Raw genomic sequence first — 26,192 nt, 5'->3', positions numbered from 1 at the left:
CTGTATGCTAGCTTCTCATTATACCCACTCAAAATACCTTGAAAACGTGCTACCATTACATTCTAAGTAAGTGTCCAACCACTGAGCAATTAGTCGCACTGTGGCTCACCCATTTATTATTTATATCCCCCATAAAAACTGTTAAAGAGGACAGCGGAGCCCACCAGCACAAGCCCCGAGGCCAGGAGACAAAGAAACACTCGTGCCCACAGCTGCTTGCCTCCAGACCTCGCAAGACCAGTGTGGCCAGACCAACCCTGCCTGCAGGGAGCAAGCAAAGCACAGGAACTCCTCCGAGGCCCTGCAAGAAACCAATTAGAACTGACATTTCCCTGCCTCTGTTTTCGTGCGTGCATTTTTGTTGCATATTTGTTAAGGTCTGTCGTCAACTGCTTCCCACTGCATGCCTGTGGCTGGGCACGATGGAAGAAGCTGATTTCAAGGCTGCGCTCCCCAAGGTGCCATAGTCCAAGTGGACTTTCCAACAATAAAAACAAAACTCCTGGGAAAGATCTCTGGAAAAATGACTCTGCAGTAAAAGTCTTTTCTAGGGCTTCGTACTTGAACACGTGGCAGCGGTGCTTTTGATTAAATATTTCTTGCACATCTATTGTATAATTTGCTTTTCTGAGCATCAAGTAATATTCCGCTTTGTGCTGTGACAGATGTGTGAATGCTTAGGAGATTCTTGAAAATTTAATAAAGACAAAGTTAAAAATGCAAACAGTCAAGGCTGGCACGAGTGGTGGATGAACATGATTCTTTATAAAAACCAAGGGGAGCGGGAAGAATAAGGGCCCTGAAAGGCAGGGTCAACCAAAGACATGGAAGCACAAGAAGGAAAGCAGAGAGGGATTTAAGAGGCTTCTGCAGCAAAAAGGTAGCTCTGTTTTTAGATGCAGCAGATGAACGACAGGACGTTCACTGCCGCGGTCCCATTTAACAAGCAGGGGAGACCTCCCCAGTCCTGTGGCATCCTTGCACTAGGATTAGCCAAGATCTGTTTTGCAGCAGGGTGGGAGAGGCTGGGGAGAGCCTCTGCCTTGTCTGGCACCACTGTAGTAGGAGCTGAGATGGGGGCACATATACAACCTACAGACTCCACGGGTCCACTATCTGCACACCTGCATCTCCCCATTTGCCCCGTAAAGTACTTTTCAGCTCCTGCACACAAACTTCTATCCCTTGCAAGCCTGAAAGAGGAGATTTTCTGAGAGCCCCGCAAAAAGATGCTCTTCACCACAGTTGTGAGGTCTCTGCCCTGAACCCTGACAGCTCCTACCTGCTGCAAGGCAGTCCCTGTCCTCCACACCAAAAAAGATGTTATTGCCAGGGAAGTTGGAAAAACTTGCAGAGTATCTCATTTTGTTCTCTCTCTACTATTAAACTCAAAGGGTAGCTGAAGGTGTCCCACCCCTGAATTCAGCTAACCCAGAGAAAACATGGTTTTGAACCCAGTTTTGCTTCTTGTGCTGGTAACCTGTCAGCCCAAAAAGAGGCAAACCTCTTCCCATGTACCCCATACCTATGATCTGGTGCTGAAGCTCAAGTAAGGGTTAAAGAGTTCGGGTCTGAGTGCCCAGGCTCCTGTCCGTGCTGGGGCACTGGGTTAGGGAGACACCAGGCAGCCTGCTGAAGAGGCATGGCAGAGCTCAGCAATATAGGAGAGCCTGAGGACAGAGGGAGCCTGCAGTGCTCTGCTTCTTGCTGGGGATGTGACCTGTTTGGAAACACCCTGTGGTTTGGTGAACATCCGTATCTGCGCCCATCATTTGCAGGGGGTGAACGTTGCTCCTGTGGAAGTGATTTACTGCAAAGGAAACAGTAATCTTTATCCTTGTCCAGGGCTGTCCAAAATGGCTGGGGAGTTTGCAGGAAACAAGCCACTGATCCATACAGCAAGGCTTACTGGGGTCAGCACGGTGTTGCCTGAACACAGCCTCGTGGGAACACGCTATGGGCAGAGAGGTGGCCCAGAGTGCTGAGCTGGCAGAGCTCGGGGTCAGCAGACCAGCATTTCTCTTTCAGCTGTACACAGAAATATGCATACTCCAAATATTTCATATTTTCCTCTTTCCCTCTAAAGGGGAAAAGTTAATTAAACCAATCCAACAGGACAAAATAAATGACTGAAAACAGCACTACCAGGCTTTTGTCATGCTGTAATTATATCAATAATACGCTCAGAACTAATGTCACATCACTGGGGAACTTTCACCTTCACCATTTTTACCACAAATATTTACACTCAAATTCATATCATTGTTCTCTCTCCCATTTGCTGCAGAGATGACAATCTCCATCTACAACTCGTACTTGAAGCCAGCTGCTCGGCCAGCAAGCCCAGCCAGGCTTCTGACAGACCCCTGTGCCCAACAGTAGGAAAACCTTCAGAAACCCTGTGAAAAGGGGCATTTCTGCCCTGATAAATGGACAGATGGACAGATCAAGGCATTTTCCTGCTGCAAAGCCACACGTGTTTCCGACCCCAACACAAAGTGCATTTCTGGGGAAAAAGGGAAAGAGGCACAGAACACAGCACTCTGTTAACAACACCTCCCCCCCCCCCAGCCACATTTTTACTAATTGGAGGCTCCAACATCCAAATAATGGGGTTATAAAGATAGCAAAAAAAGAAGCACACCTCTTAAAAGACGAATGACAAAATGTGTTTCAAGCAAAGGACAAGTGATTCCATAAATTCCCTCTCAAATTTACAAGCCAAGTATCTAACAGCCAGCTATTTCTAAAAAACGGGATACCAATTTGTGTACTCCATTTATTTTAAAATAAAATTTATAAGCAATTTCTGAAAAATGCATGTCTAGCAAATTCCTTTATTCATCCGAATAAATGAAGGTAAGTCAAGCCACTAGGTTAAGTTCAGTTTACATCAAAAAATTTGAAAAAAGTCTTTAGAAGTGCATTGGCCTCACTCACTTTACAGCAAGGCAGATCTGAGACTGGTTTTCCAGACTCCCTTTCATTTCAGCAGGCTTTTATCAGTCGGTTAAGTCTCCAACAATGGAGAGCAGACTATTTATTTAAGAAGCAAATTCCTTCCTTTATAATCTCTCCTGGCCAAATTCTCTTTTAAGTTATCTCAACAGTCTGATGAAAAGCAAATGGCAGAAAATCAGTTCTTGATCCCTATAGTAACATGAAGGGCTTGCACTTATTTAAGGGCACCTGTTGACCATTTTTAAATCACTCCAGTAACAAACCCTTTATTTCTGATTTCTGCTTCCTACCTGTGCTTGCAGAAGTCGGAAAAGACATTTGCTCAGTAACTGATTTAAAAGCAACGAACATCAGTGTAATTCTCCTCCCCTAAAGAGTGGCTGTTCCCAAGACAGAGCAATGCCCAGGCTCTCAAAAGCAATTTAGAGATTTTATTAGAGATTTTAGACGGATTTTGTCTCAAGATATCTGAGAAGGACAGGGACTTTCTACATGGAAACTAGAGCGTGGATCATTTCAGCAGCACAAGTGCAACCACCCTTTCAATGTGCCCTGGCAGCAGCTGACTCCCTGGGCTCACACAAAATACCTCCGCAGCATCATGCTCGAGATGAAGCCAGGCTATCCAAGCCCACAGTCTGTCTGAAGAGATACCATGGGGTCACACAAAATACCAAATCCACATCAGCACTGTTACAAAAGCGCTCAGAAAATCCCAGACACAGAAATCCCAGGTACAATCACCTACACATGGCCCGAGTTTCCAGACTTAGCACTTTCCGAAAACTAGTTTCACTTCTTTCCTTCCTACCTATGCAGTATCTTGAGTTGAGCTGCCCCTTATTTATTTATTAAGTGATGCATGGGCAGGCCACTGCCCAGGGAAGCAGCAGCAGCAGGTGAGACATCACATCCTGGTGGCACCAATTTGTCCCACGGCCAGGCTACCCCCAGCATCCCACGTCCCAGCTGGTTCCTGTATTCCCCTTGCCCTGGCTCAAAGCCCTGTTTTGATTAACACTCATTTCCAAAAAGGAAATATTTTATTGTCTCCTTACTTCCTCCTGCAAGAGTGAGGCAGCCGCTGTAACAGGAGCACACGATTACAATTTGGCTTTCAAGACCAGGGCTCACAAACACTGCTGCCAGAAATCGATCCGAGGCTCCGCCGACCGCTCCAGACGGGCTTTCTTTCAAGAACATGAATAATCCTCTGCAAAGTAATGGCACTATTCATCTCTCGAAAGTTCCTCACAGGCGTAAATCCCTTGCTGAAGAAGAGGCCACGTGTTCAGCCGACTTCCCAGTAAATTAAAATTCAGCTTGTTCTTTTTCTAAAGAGAAACACTGAGTATTGATCGATAAATTTACCAAAAGTTATATGGCAGCTGGTTTCCTCAGTAATAGAGCAACCACTGTTCAGACATGGTTTAACACATAATCTCCAGATCAATATAACTTTTGATTTATAAATAATGATAACAAAAGGAGCAAGGACAAATATGCATGCAAAAAGTAAACACTTTCTCCAAAGGATACTTCCAGCGTAATCCTCTCAAAATAAAGACTGCATATTTCAAAGGCTGCGTGTGGAAAGAACATAATATATCGTCCAACAAAATTAAATATTCATCCTCTTCACTACAATGTTCAGACTCGTGCATTCTTCAACTCTGCAGAAGTGCTGATTTCATACAGCGCCTCTGAGTACAGCATTTACCTCCAGAAGACACAGGCATGCTTCTTGCACAGACAGACACGGGCAATGCGCTAAGCAAGTAATGGCATTTACACCAGCACAAGTTGTGACAGTGGTCAGCAGAGAGGTGGAAAAAGTAGTTCCTTCCACCAAGAAGCGACCCCCTTGGTAGCGTTTGCTAAGCATTAGCTTCTCGTAACTATGGAGTCTGTTTTTCTCAAGGAAAATGACTGAACTCACTACCCTTTTGAACATTTCTACAGAAGGTATTTTTTTACTTCAAGTGTTTTGTTTATTATGGAGCCTTTCCAAGGCATGAAAAACACAGGTCAGAGAGGATAATAAATCCCATCACCTGACAATTTTTTCAATTACTGTGCATGTTAAAATAATGCTACCACAAATAGGTTGCAAGAGATATGCTGAAAAATCCATTAACTTACTGTAAATCTATTTAAGTTGGGGATTCACGCCTTGCAGAATTTTACCATTAGTCCTGGGAATTAGTTTATCACTGGACAGGGAAGACAGGAGCCCATGAGGGTCATTTCAAAGACATGCAGTACCACAACCTATGTAGAAAGGCCTCAATTCAGGCAAGCAGGTATTTAATGCTTTAGTGAATCTTTAAGTGCTTGCATGCTTCCCTGTACGTACACCACCAAATAAAAGAGCAAATTTCTTTTTCTAAACCTTCACGTTGCTTCTCCTCCCTTCCAGTACCTCCCAAAGCCTCCGCTTCCAGTGGAAGCACTAAAACCTCTAGGAGATTACAATAGCATATGTACAATTCAGTTGCTTTAGAAACCAACATCTGATTTTTTTTGGTATCCACAGAGAGAACAAAAATCAGGGGAAAGAGCTCAGGTTCAAATTCAGAGATTACTGATTCAAATGCAACTGTATTCCCTACCCGAAGCCCACCTGCTCTTGCCAGGAAGAACACTTTTCCCTCAAAAGCTATTCTTTGTTGACTTCTTGTCAAGAATCAAAAAAAAAAATCATTTCCTGTGAGGTCTGCACTTAATTGACTGGCTCAGGCATGTCATAGATAGATCCTTCTTGATAACAGAGTAATGGGAGTTTTTACAGCCTCTAGAGATAGGAGAGGAGCCAGCCCATCTTCTGCTATCTGAATTGATCATTTGCTGCTCCTCCTCCGATGGCACCAGCACCGGGGAGCTCACGTTTTCCTGTCAGCATCCACCCAGGCTGAGCCACTGCAGAGCCTCCTCCCACACAAGCAGTATGAAAGAGGCTGGGGAAAAATGAAAGAAATTAAAATCTGGCAGCCGAGAGCTCTGCCCACATCCCTGACATCTCTCTGGAAGTCCGTACGGCTTCATTATCTCAATCTAACCTACAGGGCAGTCAAAAGCTCCGATCTGCGGCCAGACCTCTCTTGCCTGAGCTGTGGCTGAGTTCAAAGGACACACAGAAGAGCCCTGGGAAGAGACCAAGGCACCTGCATGCCTGCAACTGGCACCATGAACAAAGCTGGCTCCCACCACACACGAAGAGGGCCAAACATCCTCTTTGCAGACAGTATCCCGTTTTTATACCAAAATTCATCCTCCCATTGAAATAAATAACACTCTTCTGCACGTCCTTGCTTTTCTGGAAAGTTTCCAGCTTTTCACACTTTTTCCCTGACCATCCCCCAGAAGAGCCTCGGGCTGCGCTTCCAGAAGCAGCAGCTCAGAGCGGGTCCAGGCAGACACAGGCCTTTCTCTGCAGAACCCAAAGTCAGGGCACGATGCACCTCCTTCAGCCCTCCCCACATCCACCAGCCTGTTCTGCTGTCGTTAGGCCAGAGTTCGTGCTGCAAAACCCTCTCCTTTTTCTGCTGCCAACTTGATGGCATTTTATGTACCCAAGAAACCTAAACTGCAATAAAACCACAGTGACAAAAATAAAACTGGCTACGGAAAAAGCGGTTCCTGCTCAGAGTGTCTGTGTGGGGAGTACATTAAAAGCCGGCTGGAGCAAAGGCCATTAAAGTTTGCAAACATGCAGCTCTGTGCAAACTCCTCCCAGACACCAAGCCTCCACCTCGGCCCAGACAAAGAGCCCATGGACGCCAGAGCTGCAGAACCTCCTCATAAACACTTTCATTTTAAGCCAGTTTAACTGGAAAAGGTCAAGACCAGTAACAGCACAACATGTGTTACCGGTTAAACAAAGTTAGCAGCTATCAGTTAAACAAAGAGCACTTAGACAAAAAACAAATCAAAGATCCTCTGTATTTCAGGCACCCAGATGAATCTCTAATACCCTTCTAAGCCTCTGCACTTTATGTGCAGTCTCCGTGAAGTCTGCACAGATTTTTTTAAATGTAAAAGCACATGAATAAATTAACCATCCAGGTAAAGAAAGTAAAACCGAAAAAAAAATGGGTAGCAACATAAAAAGCTACAAGTGTCATCTCTGCTGCCGCAGTTAACAGCTGTTTCTGATATCCCATCATAAAGTATCATCTAATTACCAGCCAATTTGTATATATAGCAGATAAACTATTTTCCTCCCCTGAAAGCTCAAAGGGAGATGCATATTAAACAGGTCTTTAATGAGAAAGCTTGCTCTTTGCATGGAGAATGTTTTCATACCGTATCACCTTAGGTATGTAAATATGGTCAGGATTCAAACCAGCATATTCCCTACTCCAGTAAATGAGATTTGTAGAAAAGTTTCACCTTCGACAAAAGCTGAATCTGTTGCCAGTCACTGGAACTGCTCTCACTTCTTGCAGAATCTGTTTTCCTGAAAACCCAGCTTTGGGCAGAGCAGCTAACATTCTAACCTCCGTTTGGAATTAAAAACCAAAACAACCTAGGCCCTCACTGCTGTGGGAAAAAGATCGAAAATGTGACCCATAGCACTGGAAAACAAGAAAGGCAAATTAAGTAAAACCTCACAAAGTATCATTTTTCAAACTTGCCAATTTTAATGCTGATCACATTGTTCTTAGGACTTTAATCATGATTTCGTAATGCCCCGAGGTTATGGGAACTGAAAACCACATGCTTCCACTCAAATGAGACAGCAAAACATTTTGCAAATTCATCTTTCATATGAAGAATGCTCATGTTTCATCCTAATCTTTATCTCCCCACTAACACAAAAATTTACCAAAGTCTCACTAAGACTTACTAGCTTAAGCGAATGGAGAAGTGCCACAAAAAATCATTTCCCCTTCCCCCAGAATATCAGGGTAACCCTACTCTGATTTGAGGGAATCCCAACCTTTGCTTTTATAAATGAAAAAAACTGAGCAGTTTTCAAACACAGGGGGCTTATCCTTCCCTGGTTCCCAGGCTGGTTCGCAATTTATACCACAGACTTAACAAGTGGCATGTAAGCACAAGATGCTATTTCAAGCTGCCCCAAACCACAGATGATTCCTACCAGATGCAGTGCTTCTTACTGGGGTAATTAGAAGCCTGAAAATTCACATGCGTTCTCAACAACAGCTGAGCAAAGCAGGAGCTGGTCGGGCACAGCCCCCGGGGTGCCTCACAGCAGGGCTGGAGCTTCCCATCCTCCCGGCCCCAGGAAAGTGGGCATCACTCACTGAAACAGCCAAATTTCAATGTTCACATCCAAAGCTAGAAAAGGAAAATTAAGTAGAATAAGGAAATTTTCCCTTACTCTTGACTAAATTATCATCTACAGTTCGTGTCCTAAACAAAATGTTTCTGCTGGCCTAAGCAGCATTAAAGCAATGCAAACTGGACAGAAAAAAAGGAGAGTTAGCAAGTGGCAGAAAAAATTGCAGGTTGGTGTTTAGCAATGCAGGCAGCAGGAAAAAAAGAGAATTACAGGAAACATTAAGGTCTCCTCTCTGAGCTGTGCTGCTTCACATTTTCTGCTGTCAAATCGGAAATTAAAGATGAAAATCCCTCATGAATGGGTACACTTATTCCAACACCAACAGACTTTTACACCACTTTGTCACCCATGTAAACAGCCCTGAGCAGAGAGGTATATCTGCAGCCCTAAGCAGAGCAAGGCCAGGCCTCACATGGAATATATATAAAGCAATTTACTTCTGTACATCAAAAATCAGAATAATTGATTTGATAACTGTAGGTGTCAGCAACACTCACTGTAGAAGGTGGTTATTTCAAAAGGTACTTTGACATCAATTTGACTGCACACGCTCTTTCTCCGATGTAAATACAAAAAAAAAAAAAAAAAGGAAAGAAAAAAGGGTCTGGCTCTAATTACCAGCCACGTGCAAACCATGGTTTACCGTGGATGCGATTTGCAGCAGCCACCTTAAGCCACATGCAAAGGGCTCTCAGGCCAGTGGGGAGCATGTCCCTGCCAGCACCCACACGTCCCATGCAGCGCAGGGCTGCTGGGGAGGAAGCTCTTCCATGGTGGGACCACCACAGCATCTTCTGCAAGAGACCTCCAATGGCCACCACCAGCTAGTTTCACTGACGGGCCTAACTGGAGAGATTTGTTTGTGCTTAGGATGGATAAAAGGGTGGAGGAGGAAACTGAAAGTATTCATAAATTTGTTCTATTTTGGCACTTCAAGCCGTGTAAACAAACCAAACATCACTTCCATTCCTCATTGGGATGACCAGAGCTGTTTTCTTAGGACATGCTTCCACTCAAAGTTTTTCTCTCCATCAAGAAAGTGAACTAGGCAGTAACGTCACCTGGAAGGCAGCAAAAAGCAAACAGAAAGGCTAAGCTGCTTCTCACCCTTTGCATGCCTGTGCAAACCTACTCCTACAGCACTCTGCTCTTCTAACAGCCCAGACCTGAAATTTTAAAACCCTGTCTGCAGGGAGAATTAGACTGGATTTATTGCAAACACCTCCTCTGGACACTTGTAAAGCAATCTGAGAGCACCTAATGGATTTAGGATTTAGCTAAATTGGTGCAACACAATAAAGAGATTAAGAGCATGGTCAATCACAAATGATTGAGTTAGAGCATCCATAAAAAGCCGACAGCCACCAGCAAGGTCCAAGAGTAATAGCTGAGGAGGGAAGAAGGGGAGCAAAAAGGCAACACAGATGGCAGGATGACAGTGCACGCACAGAAGGAAACTTGGAGTGCCTGACTGGCCAGCAGCAGCGTGACACACCTGGAGGTGGAAAGCAGCACACCATCTTTCCCCTGCCACCCTTGCCTTCCTGCTGGTCTGCACCTACCCTCTCACCTGCCTTCCCTTCCCACCCAGCGCAGCCCTAATGAGTGCTGCACAGACTGCACCTAACACCTCCAGCATCTCTCTGCAACAGCCAAGGCATGCTCTCCATTTTTAACATAGGAAGCCTTTGATACCATGAAGCATATTGTCCAAGTCCATCTGCACAGGAAAAAACTCAGTACGTTCCTTTAATACCAATAACTTCATTTTATTTTTGGAAAACATAGCTAAAGAGAATAAATAAATCTAATACAGTGCACTGTGGCAGCTGCCAGACGCAGCCCCTTGCTGCAGGAGCGCCATGTACATAAATACCTTCAGGATCCAGCCAAGCCCTTGTAGGACCATCTCAAAGCTTCACTTGACCTCACCAAATTTCACCAAAGAGTGTCACAACAAAACACTCTGTAGGGCTTAGTCCTAGAATTTTGCATGCCCTTTAAGTGCAAGGTCATTCTGAAGCTTTGAGGGGCACGTTTTTCTAGCTTTCACTGGGTATTTCCATGAACTTCCCAGAACCCTCTACCCCCCAGCTCCACTTCGGCACATGTTGCCGGTGGGATGAACAGCCTCTTGCCTGGTTCTCCCTCCACTTGCCTGGTTCTCCCTCCATCTGCCGTGACAGGGTCCGGAGAGGTCTCTGAGTGGCAGAAAGTGATTCAGCTGTGGAAACTACAGCAGCAACCTCCATCGGCACTTAACAGCTCAGCATTACCTTATGCTGGCTGCAGCGCGCCCCAGCCCAATTTCTAAGAGAAGGCTTACAAAAAGGTTTGTCATAATTTGGTCTTTTGGCAGGTCAGGAAAGAAAATTGCACCGTATTCTGGTCTCATGTTCACAGAGGCTCTACACATGAGCAGAGCCAGCCTCTTCCTAGCCATCTATCAATCACACTACTTGCCGCACCATTTGTTTCTGAGCAAACAGAAACACTAATAGCCTTCCTCCTAAGCCACTGAAACTGTAAATCTTTAGTTCAAAGAAGTCCTATACTGTTTCTATTTGTCCTTACCAAAATAGAAGCTATCTTCATTTCAGAAGAAACCACCCCTATTTCATAGTCTCAGAATAATTATTTTTCAAACAAGTTGTAATGAAAAGCTTCCCCAATACATAACTCCATTTCCAAGTGAGAGCACAAGTATCCAAATATTTTGGTTGTTGGAATTATATAATAATAGCCTAGCTTATTGGTTCATTTTGTATCAAACTTTGTGAGGCTTCCAGGCATTTACACCGCCAGCTCTCCTTCCCTTACTGTAAAATCTTTTTTATTGACAATTCAATCATGTCAGGTTTGGAACAGTAGACGCACTGATTTGATCAGCTATCATTGGATTTACAATGTATAAATGACAGCACCATATCTGGCCTGAGTCTCAAGCAGCTACCTTTTATCGATTTATATTCTACTAGCAAGGAAGAAAAATTGCAGCACAATGTAGTGGTATAGTCTGAGATCAATACCAATTTTTTTCTTAATGACACGAAGGCCAAGATAAGGACAGCATAAGTCAAAGCCAGACAGATCAAATTTGCCCGATATCCCTTTCAATTACTGAGGCACATACACAGGGATATGTAACATTAAAGCTGATAGGAACATTATCAAAACGGTTTAAAGTTACAAAAGGCTTACGAGGTTGCCTAACATCTCCACTGGCCCCAGGAGCCATGCCTGACAGGCCTGGCAGGGCAACCGACCCAACAGGAGCCCAGGGTGCCTGGCCCCACCAGCCACCGCACCGCCTTGCCACCCTGGGTATTCATTGGGTCAGGCTGCCCAGAGCGTGCAAAACCAACCCTGCCACCAGCAGCTCAGTGCTGAGCAGGTCAGCAGCAGCTGTGGTGACTAATATTTGCCCCACGGACACATCTGTGAGCGAAGCCTTATGCCAGCTCCCCAGCAGGCCGGGCACCACTGAAGCACGCGTATTGCTGGAGCATCACTGATGCAGATAAAAGGATGGGGCAAAATAGTGGCAAGTAGCATCTGAGTACTCCTCCTAGGTCTTCTCACAGGGTCCAGTGCTTACCCTCTGATGGCCCGGGAGCAGCACAGGGCCACCTTCCCACTTCTCAGCAAACAAGGCACCATCCCAGCACAGGAGGAGGGAGCGTGCATGAGCAGTTGTTCAGATGCTGCCCCAGTCACCCTGAGCCCGTGTCACCCATGGGACCATGTTTCACCTGGCTACAAGAAGAAACTGGTCAGGTGTTCCTCTTCCCTACCACACTGCATGGACAGGCACCACGCTGCCCAGGCAAGCTTCCAGCAGCTGCATAAAGCACCAGGCACAGCCTTTGGAATTTGGGCTCTTAGAGATAATGCATCTCTCTTGAGATCCAACTCATCAATAATAGAAAACCCTTAATTATTCCAGTAGTCTCAACATTTCATAGATTCAGTTGTTACTTAATGAGAAGTTGTGAGTGAGCCCTTTCTTCATTAACACTTCTGTGATGCACAGTAAAAGAAACTTCCTAGACTGAACCCTCCACATTTAGACAGCCTAAATTCCCATTCTTAATTGGCAGCTGGGAAGCAGGGCTGTCATGATTTATACGTCTTCTCTACATCAAGTTTTGATAATTACAAGTTCTGAGCAGCTCATGATTAATCTATTTGCACCGTATGAATTACAAGCCCAAACACACTTGGAAATTAAAATTCACATGCTAGCTCATATAGATGCAATGTGACAGTGAAATGGATCACAAAGTATAAGTCAGCTTGTGACTGCCATCACAACAATGGTCTCTGAAATTATCCAAATAAAACTAGTTTGGAAGATTTAAAAAAAAGTTTTCCTTTCTTCTTTTCTGGAGGCAGAAAAGGGCAAAAGCACTTAGATAATTATTAATTTATATGACCTTGATGTGTATGCATTCCTCATAGCTCTTTAAAATGCATTTAGAACAGCTGGTGTAAAAGCACATTTAACCAAGGTGTCTGTGCCCATGCACACAGTTAACAAGAAAGCATTAAAAAATGGAAGTGGGAAGGAAATCAAAAGACTTGTTGATTACTCCTGTAAAAACAAACACCCCTCTCACCCAGCTGATGCAGACTTCCCAGTGCTGCAAGCTTGCACACAGTGCTGACCGGGGCCGAGAGGGGCAGCTTCTGGCCACAGAACCACAGCAGCACTACCTAACACCAAGCAGGTTTGCACGGCACTTGGTATCGAGTATATTTGAACCGCTCTGAAGAGCGCGGTGGGCAGAGGAAGGACTCAGGCCTGCAGATTCCTCTGAAGCAGGCTCAGTGGGATAAGAGCTATGCATTCGCAGCACTAGGTGTGGCTTGCAGCACCAAGGAATGAAAAATGGTAAAGGAAGCTGCCAGACCTGCTTGCATTTCCAGCAATTTTCAAAAGAAAAGCACTTTAAACGCTTCATACTGATGCATGTTCCTTCCGCAGACGGAGCCATCACGCCACCATGTCCCAGGGCAGGCAGCAAAGCCCAGAGGTGACCATGGACAGGAGTCCCCAGAGAAGGGCAAAGGACCAGCCACTGCACCAACAGCAGCTGTGACACCACGCAGTGTCCCCACCCAAGCACGTACAGAATGGGTCTGATGGAGGCTGTGCAGGACAAGGTGCTCCAGGCACTTCACAGTTCCAGCACAGCCCATCATGTTCCTGCTCCATTTTCCCTTGCACACGCTGCAGGGTCTAACGTTAAGATTTTCAGAGACAAATTGGAATCGGGGATACCTCCTACCCCCGGCTTCAGCAGGCACCTACAGCCCGCCTAAAAATCCTCAAAAGCACAGGGATCAGCCGCATCCCTAAATTCTCTACCTTGGGCAGCTACAATCCAGCCTCAGTGTTTGCCATCAGGCCAGCTAGAAATTACAGACACTCATCCCCCTCCCTCTTCCCCAAATTTCCAACTTTTTTCAGAGAATAGTTTCACTATAACATACACAGCATGTGGGCTAATGTGGGATTTTTTTTTCCCTTTCCCTTCAAGATCATTACAATCCCTCCTATAAGTCAGCATGTCCTTTTAGTGCAATTACTCTGAAAAAATCACCATGCAGTTGTGGAACTTTTCATTTGACAGTGGCCACGTTCCAAAAGCTACTGGAAAATGTTACTTCCACTCTGAAAAACAAACACTGATTTTTAATTGCCTAAAAGCATAAGACAATTTCCAATTCTGTTCAGAGATTTTTTTGCTTTGGAATAAATATTTATTAGCACCTACATCCTGCCTATTTAGTCATTTTAGTCATTTACTTTTTTTAAAAAATATGCACATTTTAAAATGGGTTTGCTTTTTCTCCATCATAAAAAATGCAGGCTACATTTCTCATTCATGAGGGTTTCATTTTTAATCTGCCATCTCAGACAGGTTTGGTCTGCATTCATGGTGAGGACAAGCATGAGAAAAATAAAACTTAGCTTTTAGAAGAAAGATTGAAAAAAATTAAATAAACTCCAAGTCTACCCACTGTGTTTGCCTCAGAGAATCCCATAAGTCCTTGTGGCAGCAGATGCAATTTGATGCTCATACTGGGTCCTTGAATCTCATTGTTCCCAGAGCACATTAACTTGACATTTTAAAATATTGTTTTTGAAAGCCATTCTAACATTAAGAAGTTACTGGCTATTTCTGATCTTCAGGGCAGCAACAGAAACGAGGGTGGTAATTAGTTCTCCCCCTTCCCCCCAAAAAAAAAATAAAAAGTCAACCTCTAATAAAAGCTGTCCCTGGAAAATGGCAAAGTGAACACAGTAACAGAGATGCACGCTACGCGTCGTGGTCGTGCCAACTCTCCATTCATCAAGCAGCACGATGCAATGCTGGGGCGTACAGCTCTGTCCCAGGTTTGGGGCACACCTTGCATGCAGCGCACATCAGCCCAGGCTCCCCTGCTTGCCAACTCCCTTGGTCGCTGAAATGAGAGGCTGGCACAACAGTGTTGGGCAGAGGCTGCTGTTTGGCAGCAGCTGCCTCTGCCTCCCAAATAACAAGTGCCAGCATGCAATGTGGCAAGGAAAAGGCATCTCTGTCCTGCACATTCAGGAGCTCCAGCCTCTCTCTGGACAAGGAAGGAGCTGACTCCATCCAGGGGCCATGCAAGAGTTTGGTTTGGTTTTTGTTTTTCTTTTCAGTTGTTGGTTGGTTGGTTGTTTTTTGTTTGTTTAGAGACTTACTTGAGCCCATTATTTTTAATGGATTTGTCCAGGACTTGTCCTCCTCCTGGAACTGCTGCCCCAATACAAGACGTTCAGACAAAAGGAGTTAAACACACATTAACCACGTGAAAAGCAACAAGCACTTTTTGCTAGCTGATGGCAAAACGCTGCCACCCACCCGAGCAGCCTGCATGACACCTTGGTGCTGCGCCACTGCACCCCCTGCAACCTTGCAATGAAGGCTTAATTTCTGCCCAAACCAGATCCAAACCTCTGCATGTTTCCAGGCAGTAGCACCAGGGTCACAAGCCACACCAGCTGCAAGGGGAGCTCTCTAGGGGTAAGGAAGTGAAACTAGAAGCCGTGAGTGCTTGCATGCCCTCTGGGGAAACTGAGGGAATATGTGCTCCTTTAGTGTGCAGAGCAGTTAATTCCCAGGGGGCTGCACTGCAGGAGGGCTGATAGTTTATTAAAAGCTTTCCTACCATTTCTGGATTCTTCCTTTCCTCCACCAGCACCCCAATGCCAAAGCATTACAGATAAAAATTACAGCTAAAACAATTCATTAACTAATAAAACAGCATTAGAACAACTAATAACATTTTGCACGGAACCTGGCTGCCTGATAATGACTTAAAAAAAAATCTGAGGTGTAAACAGTTGCAGAACAATGCCACAAAGTGCAAGTCAGGACAGCCATGTGGGGCAGAGCCGAGTCTCGGGTACATTATTACTCAGTTCCCCGGGGGAGGACCTCAGCCCATTAAACCTGGAGCCCAGTTCCGAACCTATGCAGCAATTGCATCAATCACAGGGCATCTGTGGCTGCCAACAAGAGCAGAGGAGACAGCCAGAAATCATTGCGCCTGCCTCCTTCAAGATCTGCTCCGTGCTTCCCAGGTGCTTCCTTCTGACCTCCACATCCTCCTGCTACTCCCCTGCTGGTGGAGGACACATCCACTTGACACGTGCCCAAGACGACCCACCTCTGAGCCCTTCTTCCCTGCCCCTTGCTGCTTTTGCACCTCTTCCCCAAGGGCTCAGTTCTGAAGCAAAGCAGAAGACTATAGCACATCAAACAAAAAGACAGCGTGCCTTTTACACTCTGGCAAAAAAAAAAAAGAGGAAAAATCTCGCTCCTGTGTTGCCACAAGTCTGAGGCATCACTCACCTTGTTTGCTTCGACTGCATCATTATCAGGACTTTCTGAACAGAACGGTGAATGTAACATTGCAGGATGGCAACTGCAGACCTACTGCATTTAAAAATAAGTGTTTTGCAGTCTTGCAGAGGAATGCCAGGGTGATTTTATCACTGACATGCTGAAGAATGCCCAGGGCTAATAAGCTGCTAAGAGAATTACTGGAAACTTGCCTCGGCAGGAATCTCTTCCTCATCTCTCCGAGACAAAGCTCACTGATCAAACGGCAGCCCAGCAGCACCATACACAGAGATCTTTAATATCCTTCTGGCTGCAAAAGGGACCTCAGAGTAGGTAAGCTAAGCCACTATGCAGCACAGAACTGCCACAGGCAGAACTGCCATAGGGACGCACACCCACCCCAGCAGAAGGGGAAGGGGCTGTCCCCAAAGCCCTCCATCCTGCAGCTGCACTCCAGTCCCACAGCAGGTAGGACAACAGAAAGAAGGCACAATACCACCAAAGCAAGCCCAAGGCTGCTCAGGAGCACACAAGTGGCTGAGCACAGTGGGGTAAAAGCAGCAAGACAACCATTACCCAGTTATTGTTCTCACTGGGGCAATATATAAATATATACATTTATATTTTTTAATAATTTCTGAGCTCTGTCACTTGGAAGCCACCCAAGGATATGTTGAGCAAACTGAATTAACAATCCTGAATTAAAGCTCCTGCTGTTCTTCCTGTCTGGAGGTCGCAAAGAGACACATGCTCTGGAGAACATCTGGCCCCCTGCACTATCCACACTGTCCCCAGCCCTGGGACACCTACAGGTTAGCAAAGGACTAAGAACGAGAATAACCATGGTGGGTCAAGATGCCTACAGCAAAGAGGTGAGGACAAAAGGAGAGAAAGAGAACAGTGCACAGAGCTGGGTACAGGGCAAAGGAGAAAGACTGTGCTTCTTGCTCTTCCTCTGCCTTGAAAATAGAGAAGCCTACAGCCACCTTTATCTGCTCTGCTGCACCACACGATTACAGTGCTGCTAACCGTGACCTGCAACTGAAATTGAGAGTTGTTTCCTCTGCTTCAAGCAGAAGGGGTACCGGTAACTTTCATACGAGAGTTATTCGTTTCTGGCTTGCAGTCCCAACCAACAACCCAACCCGAGCAGCCTAGCAGAGCAACGAGCACAGGCTCTGCAGGGTCCACCTGGCTGTGCCTGGGGAGAGCAGACACTTTCTTCACAGAGCAAGGCACAAGCAGCCTTCACACCCAGCCCACACGCACCACTTACTATTGTTTTAATAAGATAATTCTTAATGCAGGCACATGCATGAAGAGTGAAATAGATACTGTGCACAGAAGAGTGGTATTTACTCATGAAGATCATTTTCACAGCTGATGGATTAGAACTGTTCCCACTGTGTGCTTTAATACCGTATTACTAGCATAGCACGCATTTTCTTGCTTTTCTCCGTAGTTCCTCTACTTCCCAAATGGATGGGTCTGTTGGACAGTTAGCCACCCAAATGTGATGCGTTAGAAGCAACAGGAATCCTAGTCTAGCCCAAAAACCCACCTTGTCCTCTGCAAGGCTTATTTCAGCAGACACCCAGAATCCACTTCCAATAACAACAGGTGAGCAATGCAAGATGGAGTAGCTGATTCAGAAAGAAAACAAGTTTTCCTCAACTTCTTGAAAAATGCACAAAACAGGAGTACAGCTCATTCAGTCCAATAAACCTCATGCACTGTGTTACATTGTACACATGTGTTACTGGTACCAACAAGTTCCCAGTGACAGATCCTCTCCAAGGTATTCTCACACTTCAGATTCAAGGCCTTATTAGGAAACAAAGGATTTCAGACTAAAGCAGAGGTTTCACTGCTAGCATTGCCTCTGTTCTCTGTTATCAGATGCAGACACATTCGTTCTTACCAAGCTTAATGACTAACAGACCAGCTGTGATTGCTGATGCCCTACCAACTGCTCTTCACTGTATACAAACACCCAAGCCACATTTCCTAAGGAATATGCTAATATCTGTCATTCAGCTGAGAAGAAAGTGGATATAAAATGTTATTAAGAACAAACAACCCTGCTTCTTGGGGGGGGGGGGGGGCTGAATTTGATGACTGACAAACAGCCAGCTACACAAATGCATCGAACTTAGCAGGATGAAATGTGTAATTGCATACACGCAAAGCCACAATGGGGCATTCGACTGCAGTCAGCCATCTGCAGCAAGACAATATTTTAATTTCACTCAGAAAAGAAAGAAGGTCATTTTAAAATTTCTGCTCTTTAATTTTGGTCTCTTGCACCAATTTTTGCTAACACTTCCAAGACAGACAACACGTGCTTTGATTTGAAAAGCTTTCTTCCTCTCATGACTGAAACGATGTATTTAGGAAAGTAGAGCTGTGATTTGGGACCAGCACAGTCCCATAACCACTGAGCCACTGAGCAGCATGGGGCCCAATACAGAAGCTGTTAAACATAAAGAGTGAGCAACAACTTCTTAGACAAATACTCTGTTTTACAGTCAGGATTAGTTGGGCAGGCTCTAGTTTTTAATAGCTATTATTCAAACAAGTACAATACAGAAAATTCTGTGATGTCCAAAGAATAAGGGGAGGAAGAAGAGGATATTGTCTGATTTAGCTGGCATCTGACTAGTGGTTCAGTATACAACAGTTGCCTGTAGCCCAAATTACAGGCTACATTCTGCTATCTTACACCAGCCACATGAATGCCAGCATAAAATGGTATTTGGATATAAATCCAGGCAAAGTTTGATGCAAGTTTCCCAGGAATTATTCCACCATAAAGTAACTTTCTCCTCTTACACTTTCTACCCTGAGCTTCCAGAGATCCAATTCCATTTCACACCCATTAGTCAAAAAATTTCCAACAGACTTGAGCAAAACTGCTGTAACTATGCAGCCTTCTCAGGAAGCATGACTTTGCTAGCACAAGCAGCAAAGTGAGTGCCTGCAGTCCCTGTTAAAATGAGAAATACCTAGCCAAAGCAAATCAAATGCTGTCTGGGACTGCTGACTTCTTCCCCCACCTATACCAGCCCCATGTTCCCTCACAGACTGTGCTACTGTGCTTTGTTTTTTTTTGTTTTTAAATTATTCTGTTTATGTGATGCCTCAGTTAAAACATAACCACAGCAAGTTCCTTCAGCACGTGAAGCACAAGCGTCTGTCAGTGACGGCAGAAACAGCATAATCCCCTTTGGCCAGGATAAAGCCAAACTGCAAACCAAGTGTCTCTCAGCCACGAAGGGCTCCAACGTGCAAGCACCAAACCAGAGCTTCCCACACAGCAAAGCTAGAAACAGCCACTGGGACAGGAGGACAAAGCACGTGTATGATGCACGTTATGTCACTGTGAAGCCCTCCTTTAAACCACACTAGCCTGCAGTACCTCGTGGCTCGCTCAGAAGCCCCTGTGCTGCTGCCAGTAGAGCAGTACCCATCTGGCCACCTTCCTGCTCTCCACTATGGTCACATCACAAGGGAATTTGGCAACAAGCACAGCAGGGTATGAAATGAAGAGCCCCAATGGATAGGCAGGGGACAGTCACTGGGATCCTCCATGGCCCAAACATCCCCACCAGCACACCCCGAGCCCCACCGCTGGCAGCACGGACAGCGGGTGCCCCCAGAGGTGGAGGTTTTAAGGCAAGGCAGGCTGAAACCTCGCCCAGCAGTGGCAAGATCGATGCAACTGGAAAGGGAGGCAAGCCAGCTCAGAGGAGAGCTGGATTCAGGACCAGGCAGGCAGCCAGACAGGCTTATTGTTCTGTGGAGGAGGGTTTATGGTTACTGAAGACTGCACTCACTGCGTGTCCACTCAACGCAGTAAAAAAAGTCACTAGGCTAAAAATCAAGACCATTTAATAAAAACAAGGCAGACTCATTTTATTTGTCTCTTGACATCTTAGACTGTAAGGCAAGACTGGGTTGGGTTTTCAAGCCTTTCCCTGCAGTTACAAAGGCCATACTTTTGTATGGGAAAAAAAAAAACTAAAACTAAAACTAAAAACAAACAACAAACAACAACAACAACAAAAAAAAAGCTGCCCTCTTTAAGTACATAAAACTGGGAGCAAGGACTTTATTTTAACAGCATATCAGCATTGTAAGAAAATTGCCAATGCTGTTAACCAATAAGCTTTAAAGTGTCCAAACAGGATCAAATGTTTGGTTTTTTTGTTTTTTTTTTTTTAAATGGTTAAATTCACAGCTGCACCTGACTTCATGAACCATTCACTAATTCCATGAGAAATGCTCAAACTTCTGTGCTGCTGCAGGTTGGAAAAGGCTTTAGCACTGCTAGGGGGCCAGTTGGGACTTGGTATGCAATCTGCATTTTAAACCATGGGAATGACAGGCTTTGTTAAACCCTGACCTTGACAGCAGTTATGTAGTTATAAGGGATTTTTATCTCAATGTCATTTAATACTCTATAATTATCACAGCATTCTGCAACACCCAACTAGTTGCTGTGTTTATTTACAGCCTACAGTAGTTAGTTATTAGAGAATATATGTATATTAATATATTTTAATCCTTGAAAATGGCTAAGAACCACCACATCTTTATCTACCTGCAGACCAGGATAAAAAGAGGGGATGTGAATACCAGCAACGAAGCCCTTAGACCATCAAAACCGGGTGTTACACTATGAATAGTATTTCTTTCCTACACTTGTCTAAGTTCCTTAATTTAAATTTAATTTATTTTCATTGCAGAAAGTTATAATGAAAACTCACAATCTTGCGTAGCCAACTCACTCTGGTGTGCCAAATTGCCACAGAAAACACAGCGCCCTGGTCTCTACATGATGATGACCAACGTTATCTTCTTGTGCCTCCCGCTGTTCTCTGCAGCTGCCTCCTTCCCCCAGGACACAAAGTACACAGCCACAATAGCAGGGCGAGGAGATGCACTGAACAGCAGCGAGTGCGACTGATTTTTTGGGAGCTCGGAGCCACGCCTTTGGGCAGCCACCGCTCCCTCCATCCAGCACCAAGCAATTGTTTCACGTAATTCGGTTTAAGTGATATTTAGGGACACAAACATTCTGGGAGTCACCTCCTCAAGCCCACAGGGACTGGTGGGAGAGCTGCTCAGGCACGATGCTCCAGGATCGCAAGCAGGGCTGTGTGACAGCTTGCTGCTCCTCGCTGTGGGTCGCTGAGGGTCTCACCCAGGACAGATACAGGCCACCTGCCTGGACAAGGAAGCAGTTTGGACATGATTCACTTCCACCATACTTCTTCCTTTCACCCACAAAACACGCACATTTAGCATGTTCCTTGCAATACAACTGAATGAAACAAATCAAGCTGCTTTTGGCTTCTCTGTCAATTTTTCCCAGCAGAACGCAACTATGCATGAAATAAAATTCATTGAATGGCTTCTGTGCGGTGCCAGGGGGCAACCACAAATCCAGGTTTCTCTACTGGCTTCGATCAAAGTCCCTCTGGTGAGAAGCCAGGACAGACCCACAACCAACAGCCATTCCACAACAGCCAACCCAGGGGCTTGCAGGGGAAATGAACTGTGAGGCATTTTAGTTGGAGATGAACACAAACAAGCAGTATTGGAAAGCATTTGGTTTGTCGTTGGGATTTTTTTTTCCAGTTACCGTTATGCACACTGCACTGAAAAGCAAGACAAATATGAACACTAATATATTTTGATCATGAATTAAACACAAGAAAAGACAAGTGTGCTCTTCAGAAGGGAGTGCTTTAGGAAAGTAAATAATGAGTCATGTAGGCAGAAACAGACTTAGATCAGAAAGAGGTTTACAGACAGTTCAGTGCAGATAAGTGTACAGTAATGATGACTTTGATGAGTCTTTATCACACACACCTCTATGTCAATGACTAAGAAACAACAAACACAGAAAGGAAAGCTCCGCTGACACTTGTGTACATCATTAATGAAGAATGAGAAACTGAGCACACAAACATCCCAATGTCTAGAAGAGGTACAAGGAGGAAACTTGGGCAGCCCCAAGATACGAGGTGTGCTGTAGAAAATATACGTTTGAAATTTTCATGTCACCCCAAATATCAAACACCTTTGCATTAGTCATGCGTGTTCACAGCACTGCTCACTGGAGAATGGTGTCAGAGGCAGAGATTCATCACATTTAATGATGTCAGGATGAAGCTAGTATTTCACCATTATGTGCAGTTGGATATTACTGTACCCTGTGAGCCCTATGCCCTAAATCGTTTTTGTTAACTTACGCATTTTGCACGTGGCATCTGTTAATCCTGTCCTCACGCTCAGTGGTGCAGACTGGCTTGCATGCAGACCCCAGATGAAGTGCTCACTGCTCTCTGCCTCCAGGTGCAACCTGATCCGCTTCAGTCCAGGGACTGGGAACAAATGAAGGTGTGTATGTAGTGGGAACTGGGGTAGCAAGGGCCTTTTGCAAAAGCCAGGGGGGAGTACACTGACAGTACAGTAACACCCACAGCTATGTTCCGCAGGAGGGGAACCCACAGAAATTTGTTAGAAAGCAAATAAGACAAGTGCCAAAGCGAGCATCCAAAAGGCCAGCAAGATCATCTACAGTGTTAACTCTCACAATTAGGAACATTATGCGATTTATTACAACAATCCCCCACCCCATTTATAGCCACAAGGAGGCGGCCAGGCATGCTCTGCCTCATTGGTTTTACTGTCTTTCTACTGGAAAATGTTGTTACTTTAAAGTCTGGGGGTGGCTTTGAGTGCACCACAAGTAGTTGGCTAAATTAATTGTTACTTGTCATACAAATTTTATCTAAACAGCAGCAGACTAGCATTTAACAGACTTACATACACCTCCAGAGATACACAAACACTCAAGAACACAGTATTATGAAGTGTTACCTGAGCCACCGCACACTCTCAGTTACAAACATTAACGTCTTGGTCACAACTCATTTGTCCTCCTTTATGCCCAGCTACACTAAACAAAAGAAAAAATGACCTCATTTCAAACTAGTTTAACCAGTGTTTCACGCAAGGCAGATGCAAGTTTAGATGGTCTGTCCATATGCAAATTTGAAATATAAAGCAAAGTTCCCTTTAACACACAATCTGGCATTAGCAAGCCATTTCATAGGAAGGGAATTTTCAGTAAATTGCACATTCAATTTCCATGTTATGGGAAATGGTTTCCCTTAGATCTTCCAACAGTCACCTCCTGCTATTAATGACCACAAGCAATGCAGTGACCCTTATAACGTCTGATTTCACAGTGAATATTTTAATTTCTGAAGGTGAAATGTGAGGCATACTCTCCTGTAACACTTATCTTTATGACTCTCTTAATTCTTTAGAATTTATGGTCTCCACTAAAAGCACACAGAACATAATTGAAATAGATTTTCCAAAATGCATCTGGATTATTTTAACCTACCTTTCCTTGTTAGCCGTTCATATAATCTTATTCTAACACAGGAAAAAGTATTTTGCACTCTAAGAGCTTCACTGGCAGCCTTTAAAATTTCGAAGAAAGCAGTGGTGTTTTTGTTTTAATAACATTGTTTTAGCAGAAAAGACTCAAAAATCAGTACTCAAAGGAGTCGCAACACTTTCCCAAATATTCCAAATGGACCAGTCTCAAATAAGTCATTAACACGTCTCTAAAATTACGTCTCAAAAACAAAATGTGCAATTTTAGAGAACCTAGACAGGTATTCTAAATACCCAACCCATGGAGAACAACTGTGGTTCGAGTCAGACAGCATCTTCCAATCTTTCCTGTTTACAGGGGCCCCCACACACTCTGGAAGAGGTTGCCACTCCTCCAAGTTTCCAAGACCCAAAGTGGACACGTGCCCAGCAGAAAGAGAAGCAAATTTATATTGCCATTATGTAGGGGGAGCAGAAAGCCTCTCCAGATTGCTCCACGCTACTGCTTTGGATGTTAGTCAGGGAATATGACCAAGACTGGCTTTGAAGCCCACCAACCTTCCCTAAATGTTTTTTGTCATTGTTTTTGTGTTTTTGTTTTTGTTATTTTTTTTCCTGCCAAAAAACAAAGATCAAGAGAAAAATAAGTTTGGAAAACAAATTCTTTTTCCAGTGTTATCACTGCAGCAATAGGCACATATGGGAACTCAATGAGAGCTCAGTTCTGATTTATGGTTGATATTTCATTTAATTGAATTTTGCAAGAAAACTGTTTTCATTATTGAGAAATGGACCTCCCATCATGCAAAGGGGGGGGTGGTGAATCAAATGCTTAAACTCTGCCTCACTTAGCAGTGACACTTTTGGAATGAACAATATCTTCATACTTAAATTTGCTTGTTTGGCTGCCACAGAGACAAATTGTCAGGACATCGCAGAACGAAAGAAATGATATGTCAAAGCAAATCTGTAGTATAGCTAATCAAAATGGCACGTTTAAAATATTTAGGTTGTTTTACACCAAAAGAGAGCATTTATCAGAAAGTATGTAAATTGACAGTAAAGCTAAGTCTTAAGAGGAATGCAGACAAAAGGATTTTCAAGTACATATGACAAATTTATTTCAAGTACTTTTTATCTATTCACATCCCCCAAAAAAGGAAAATTTATCCTCCGCTTGTTGTAATTAACAAAAACATTAAGAGCACCCAAAGCCTTTCAGCTAACAAAGCTAACTCAGCATCTTGTACTGCTCATAAAACAGAATTGGTCACAACACTTCATCAACAGACCCTGCTAGAGCAGCCAGCCTTCCTCCCAGTCTCTCCATTAAGTATTTCCATTAAGTTTTAACTGGACATAGGTCTTCAGCTTCCAGGGCTCACAGCGGTATCATTGACTGGCAATGGAAGTTACATCTGCAAAGTTTTACCTTGCTTTCTGGAGGCAGTCTGGAGAGAAGGGGAGTGAGAGGAAGCATTTGGTTTCCAACTTATTTATGCACTCTTTACCAGTAAAGTTTCTGAATTAAAAGAAAAAAATCAATCACTGTAAAGGTGCCTTCAGAGATACTGCAGTAGAAGCTTATTTCGCTATGAAAGAAGGCATTAGGCACAAAAAGCTCATCTGAGTTCAAGCCTTCAGTAGAGCCTGGTAAAACCAGTGGGCTCAGATCACATCCCTGATCCCAAGGCCTGAAGGGAAGCTCCCATGTGTCATCATCTGCTCCATTTCCACAGGGTGTTTTCTTCAGCCCCTTCCATGTGACAGACAAATGGGCCAAGAGAAGCCAGCCAGTCTCCCCTCACTGCCCAGCACCAACTCCACCAACCCCAGATCTCCTCCTGATCCCTTTTTTCCTGCCATCCTGTGCTGAAGTACGCCAGGGCAGTGGTAAACATTGCCAGAGTGAAAACCTTATTACGCAGGCGTGACAGCTCCCTTTGCTTAGCTGCTCACAACACAATGCTCGTTTACGGAAGCTTAAGATTATGGATCTCTTAAAAGTTAAGCCCCATTTGTCTATCATCTATTGCCAGAATAGTAGGATGCAAAGAAAACTCTCCAAAGGGGGCTTGCAAAGCAGGTAGTGTCTCCTGCTTCTCCTGTTACTCTGTGCTTGGGTGGTTAAGTCCATTTCCAGTGTTCTGTCTTTGCAATAAAAACATGTTTCAGAGCATGTAAAATCCCACTAAGCCCACCGAAGCTGTCGGCCCAATTCTGAATCTCACCACTGCCTGTGTTTCACAGCCTACAAACCTTCAGATAAGCTTCCTGGAAAAGCATCAGCTCTCTACTAGTCTGCCACAATGTGGAAAGCTACTAAATCCTGAGGGAGAAAGAAAAAACCACAAAAGGTCATACCCAGACTTTTGAAGGATTTCAGGAGCTGGGCTTCACAGTCCATTAACAAGCTGGGAACCTAACAGATTAACCAGAGTTCAAGAAGCACAGCTGAGGCCCATCTCCAAGGAGAAAAGAGCAGCACTAACTAGCTACAGTACTGTTTGCCTTAAGGAAACCACACCATGCCATCAGACATTACAATTATCACAATCTTTCTCTGCATCTGCCAGTGTAGCCTATTAGCAAGTCCAAGTCTTCCCCTTCGCCCAAGCTCCCAACTG

The 26,192-nt window shown here is 44.5% G+C and overlaps 1 protein-coding gene across 5 annotated transcripts in view; it reads right to left on the bottom strand.

The window, feature by feature from the left end:
• Nucleotides 1-26,192, bottom strand: part of GPC3 (glypican 3) — a 149,251-nt gene that overhangs the window by 89,187 nt on the left and 33,872 nt on the right. For 2 of the 5 annotated variants that reach the window (XM_040572766.1, XM_040572767.1), the window contains exon 3: nt 22,407-22,538. The exons of the other annotated variants lie outside the window; for them this stretch is intronic. In XM_040572766.1, the coding sequence (XP_040428700.1) occupies nt 22,407-22,538 (132 nt within the window). The remainder of the gene's footprint in view (nt 1-22,406; nt 22,539-26,192) is intronic. 5 annotated transcript variants of the gene reach the window in all.

The sequence above is a fragment of the Cygnus olor genome, chromosome 13 (assembly GCF_009769625.2).
Source record: "Cygnus olor isolate bCygOlo1 chromosome 13, bCygOlo1.pri.v2, whole genome shotgun sequence".
NCBI lineage: Eukaryota > Metazoa > Chordata > Aves > Anseriformes > Anatidae > Cygnus > Cygnus olor.
Note: the sequence above shows the minus strand (reverse complement) of the source record. Positions and strands in the feature narration are given on the sequence as shown.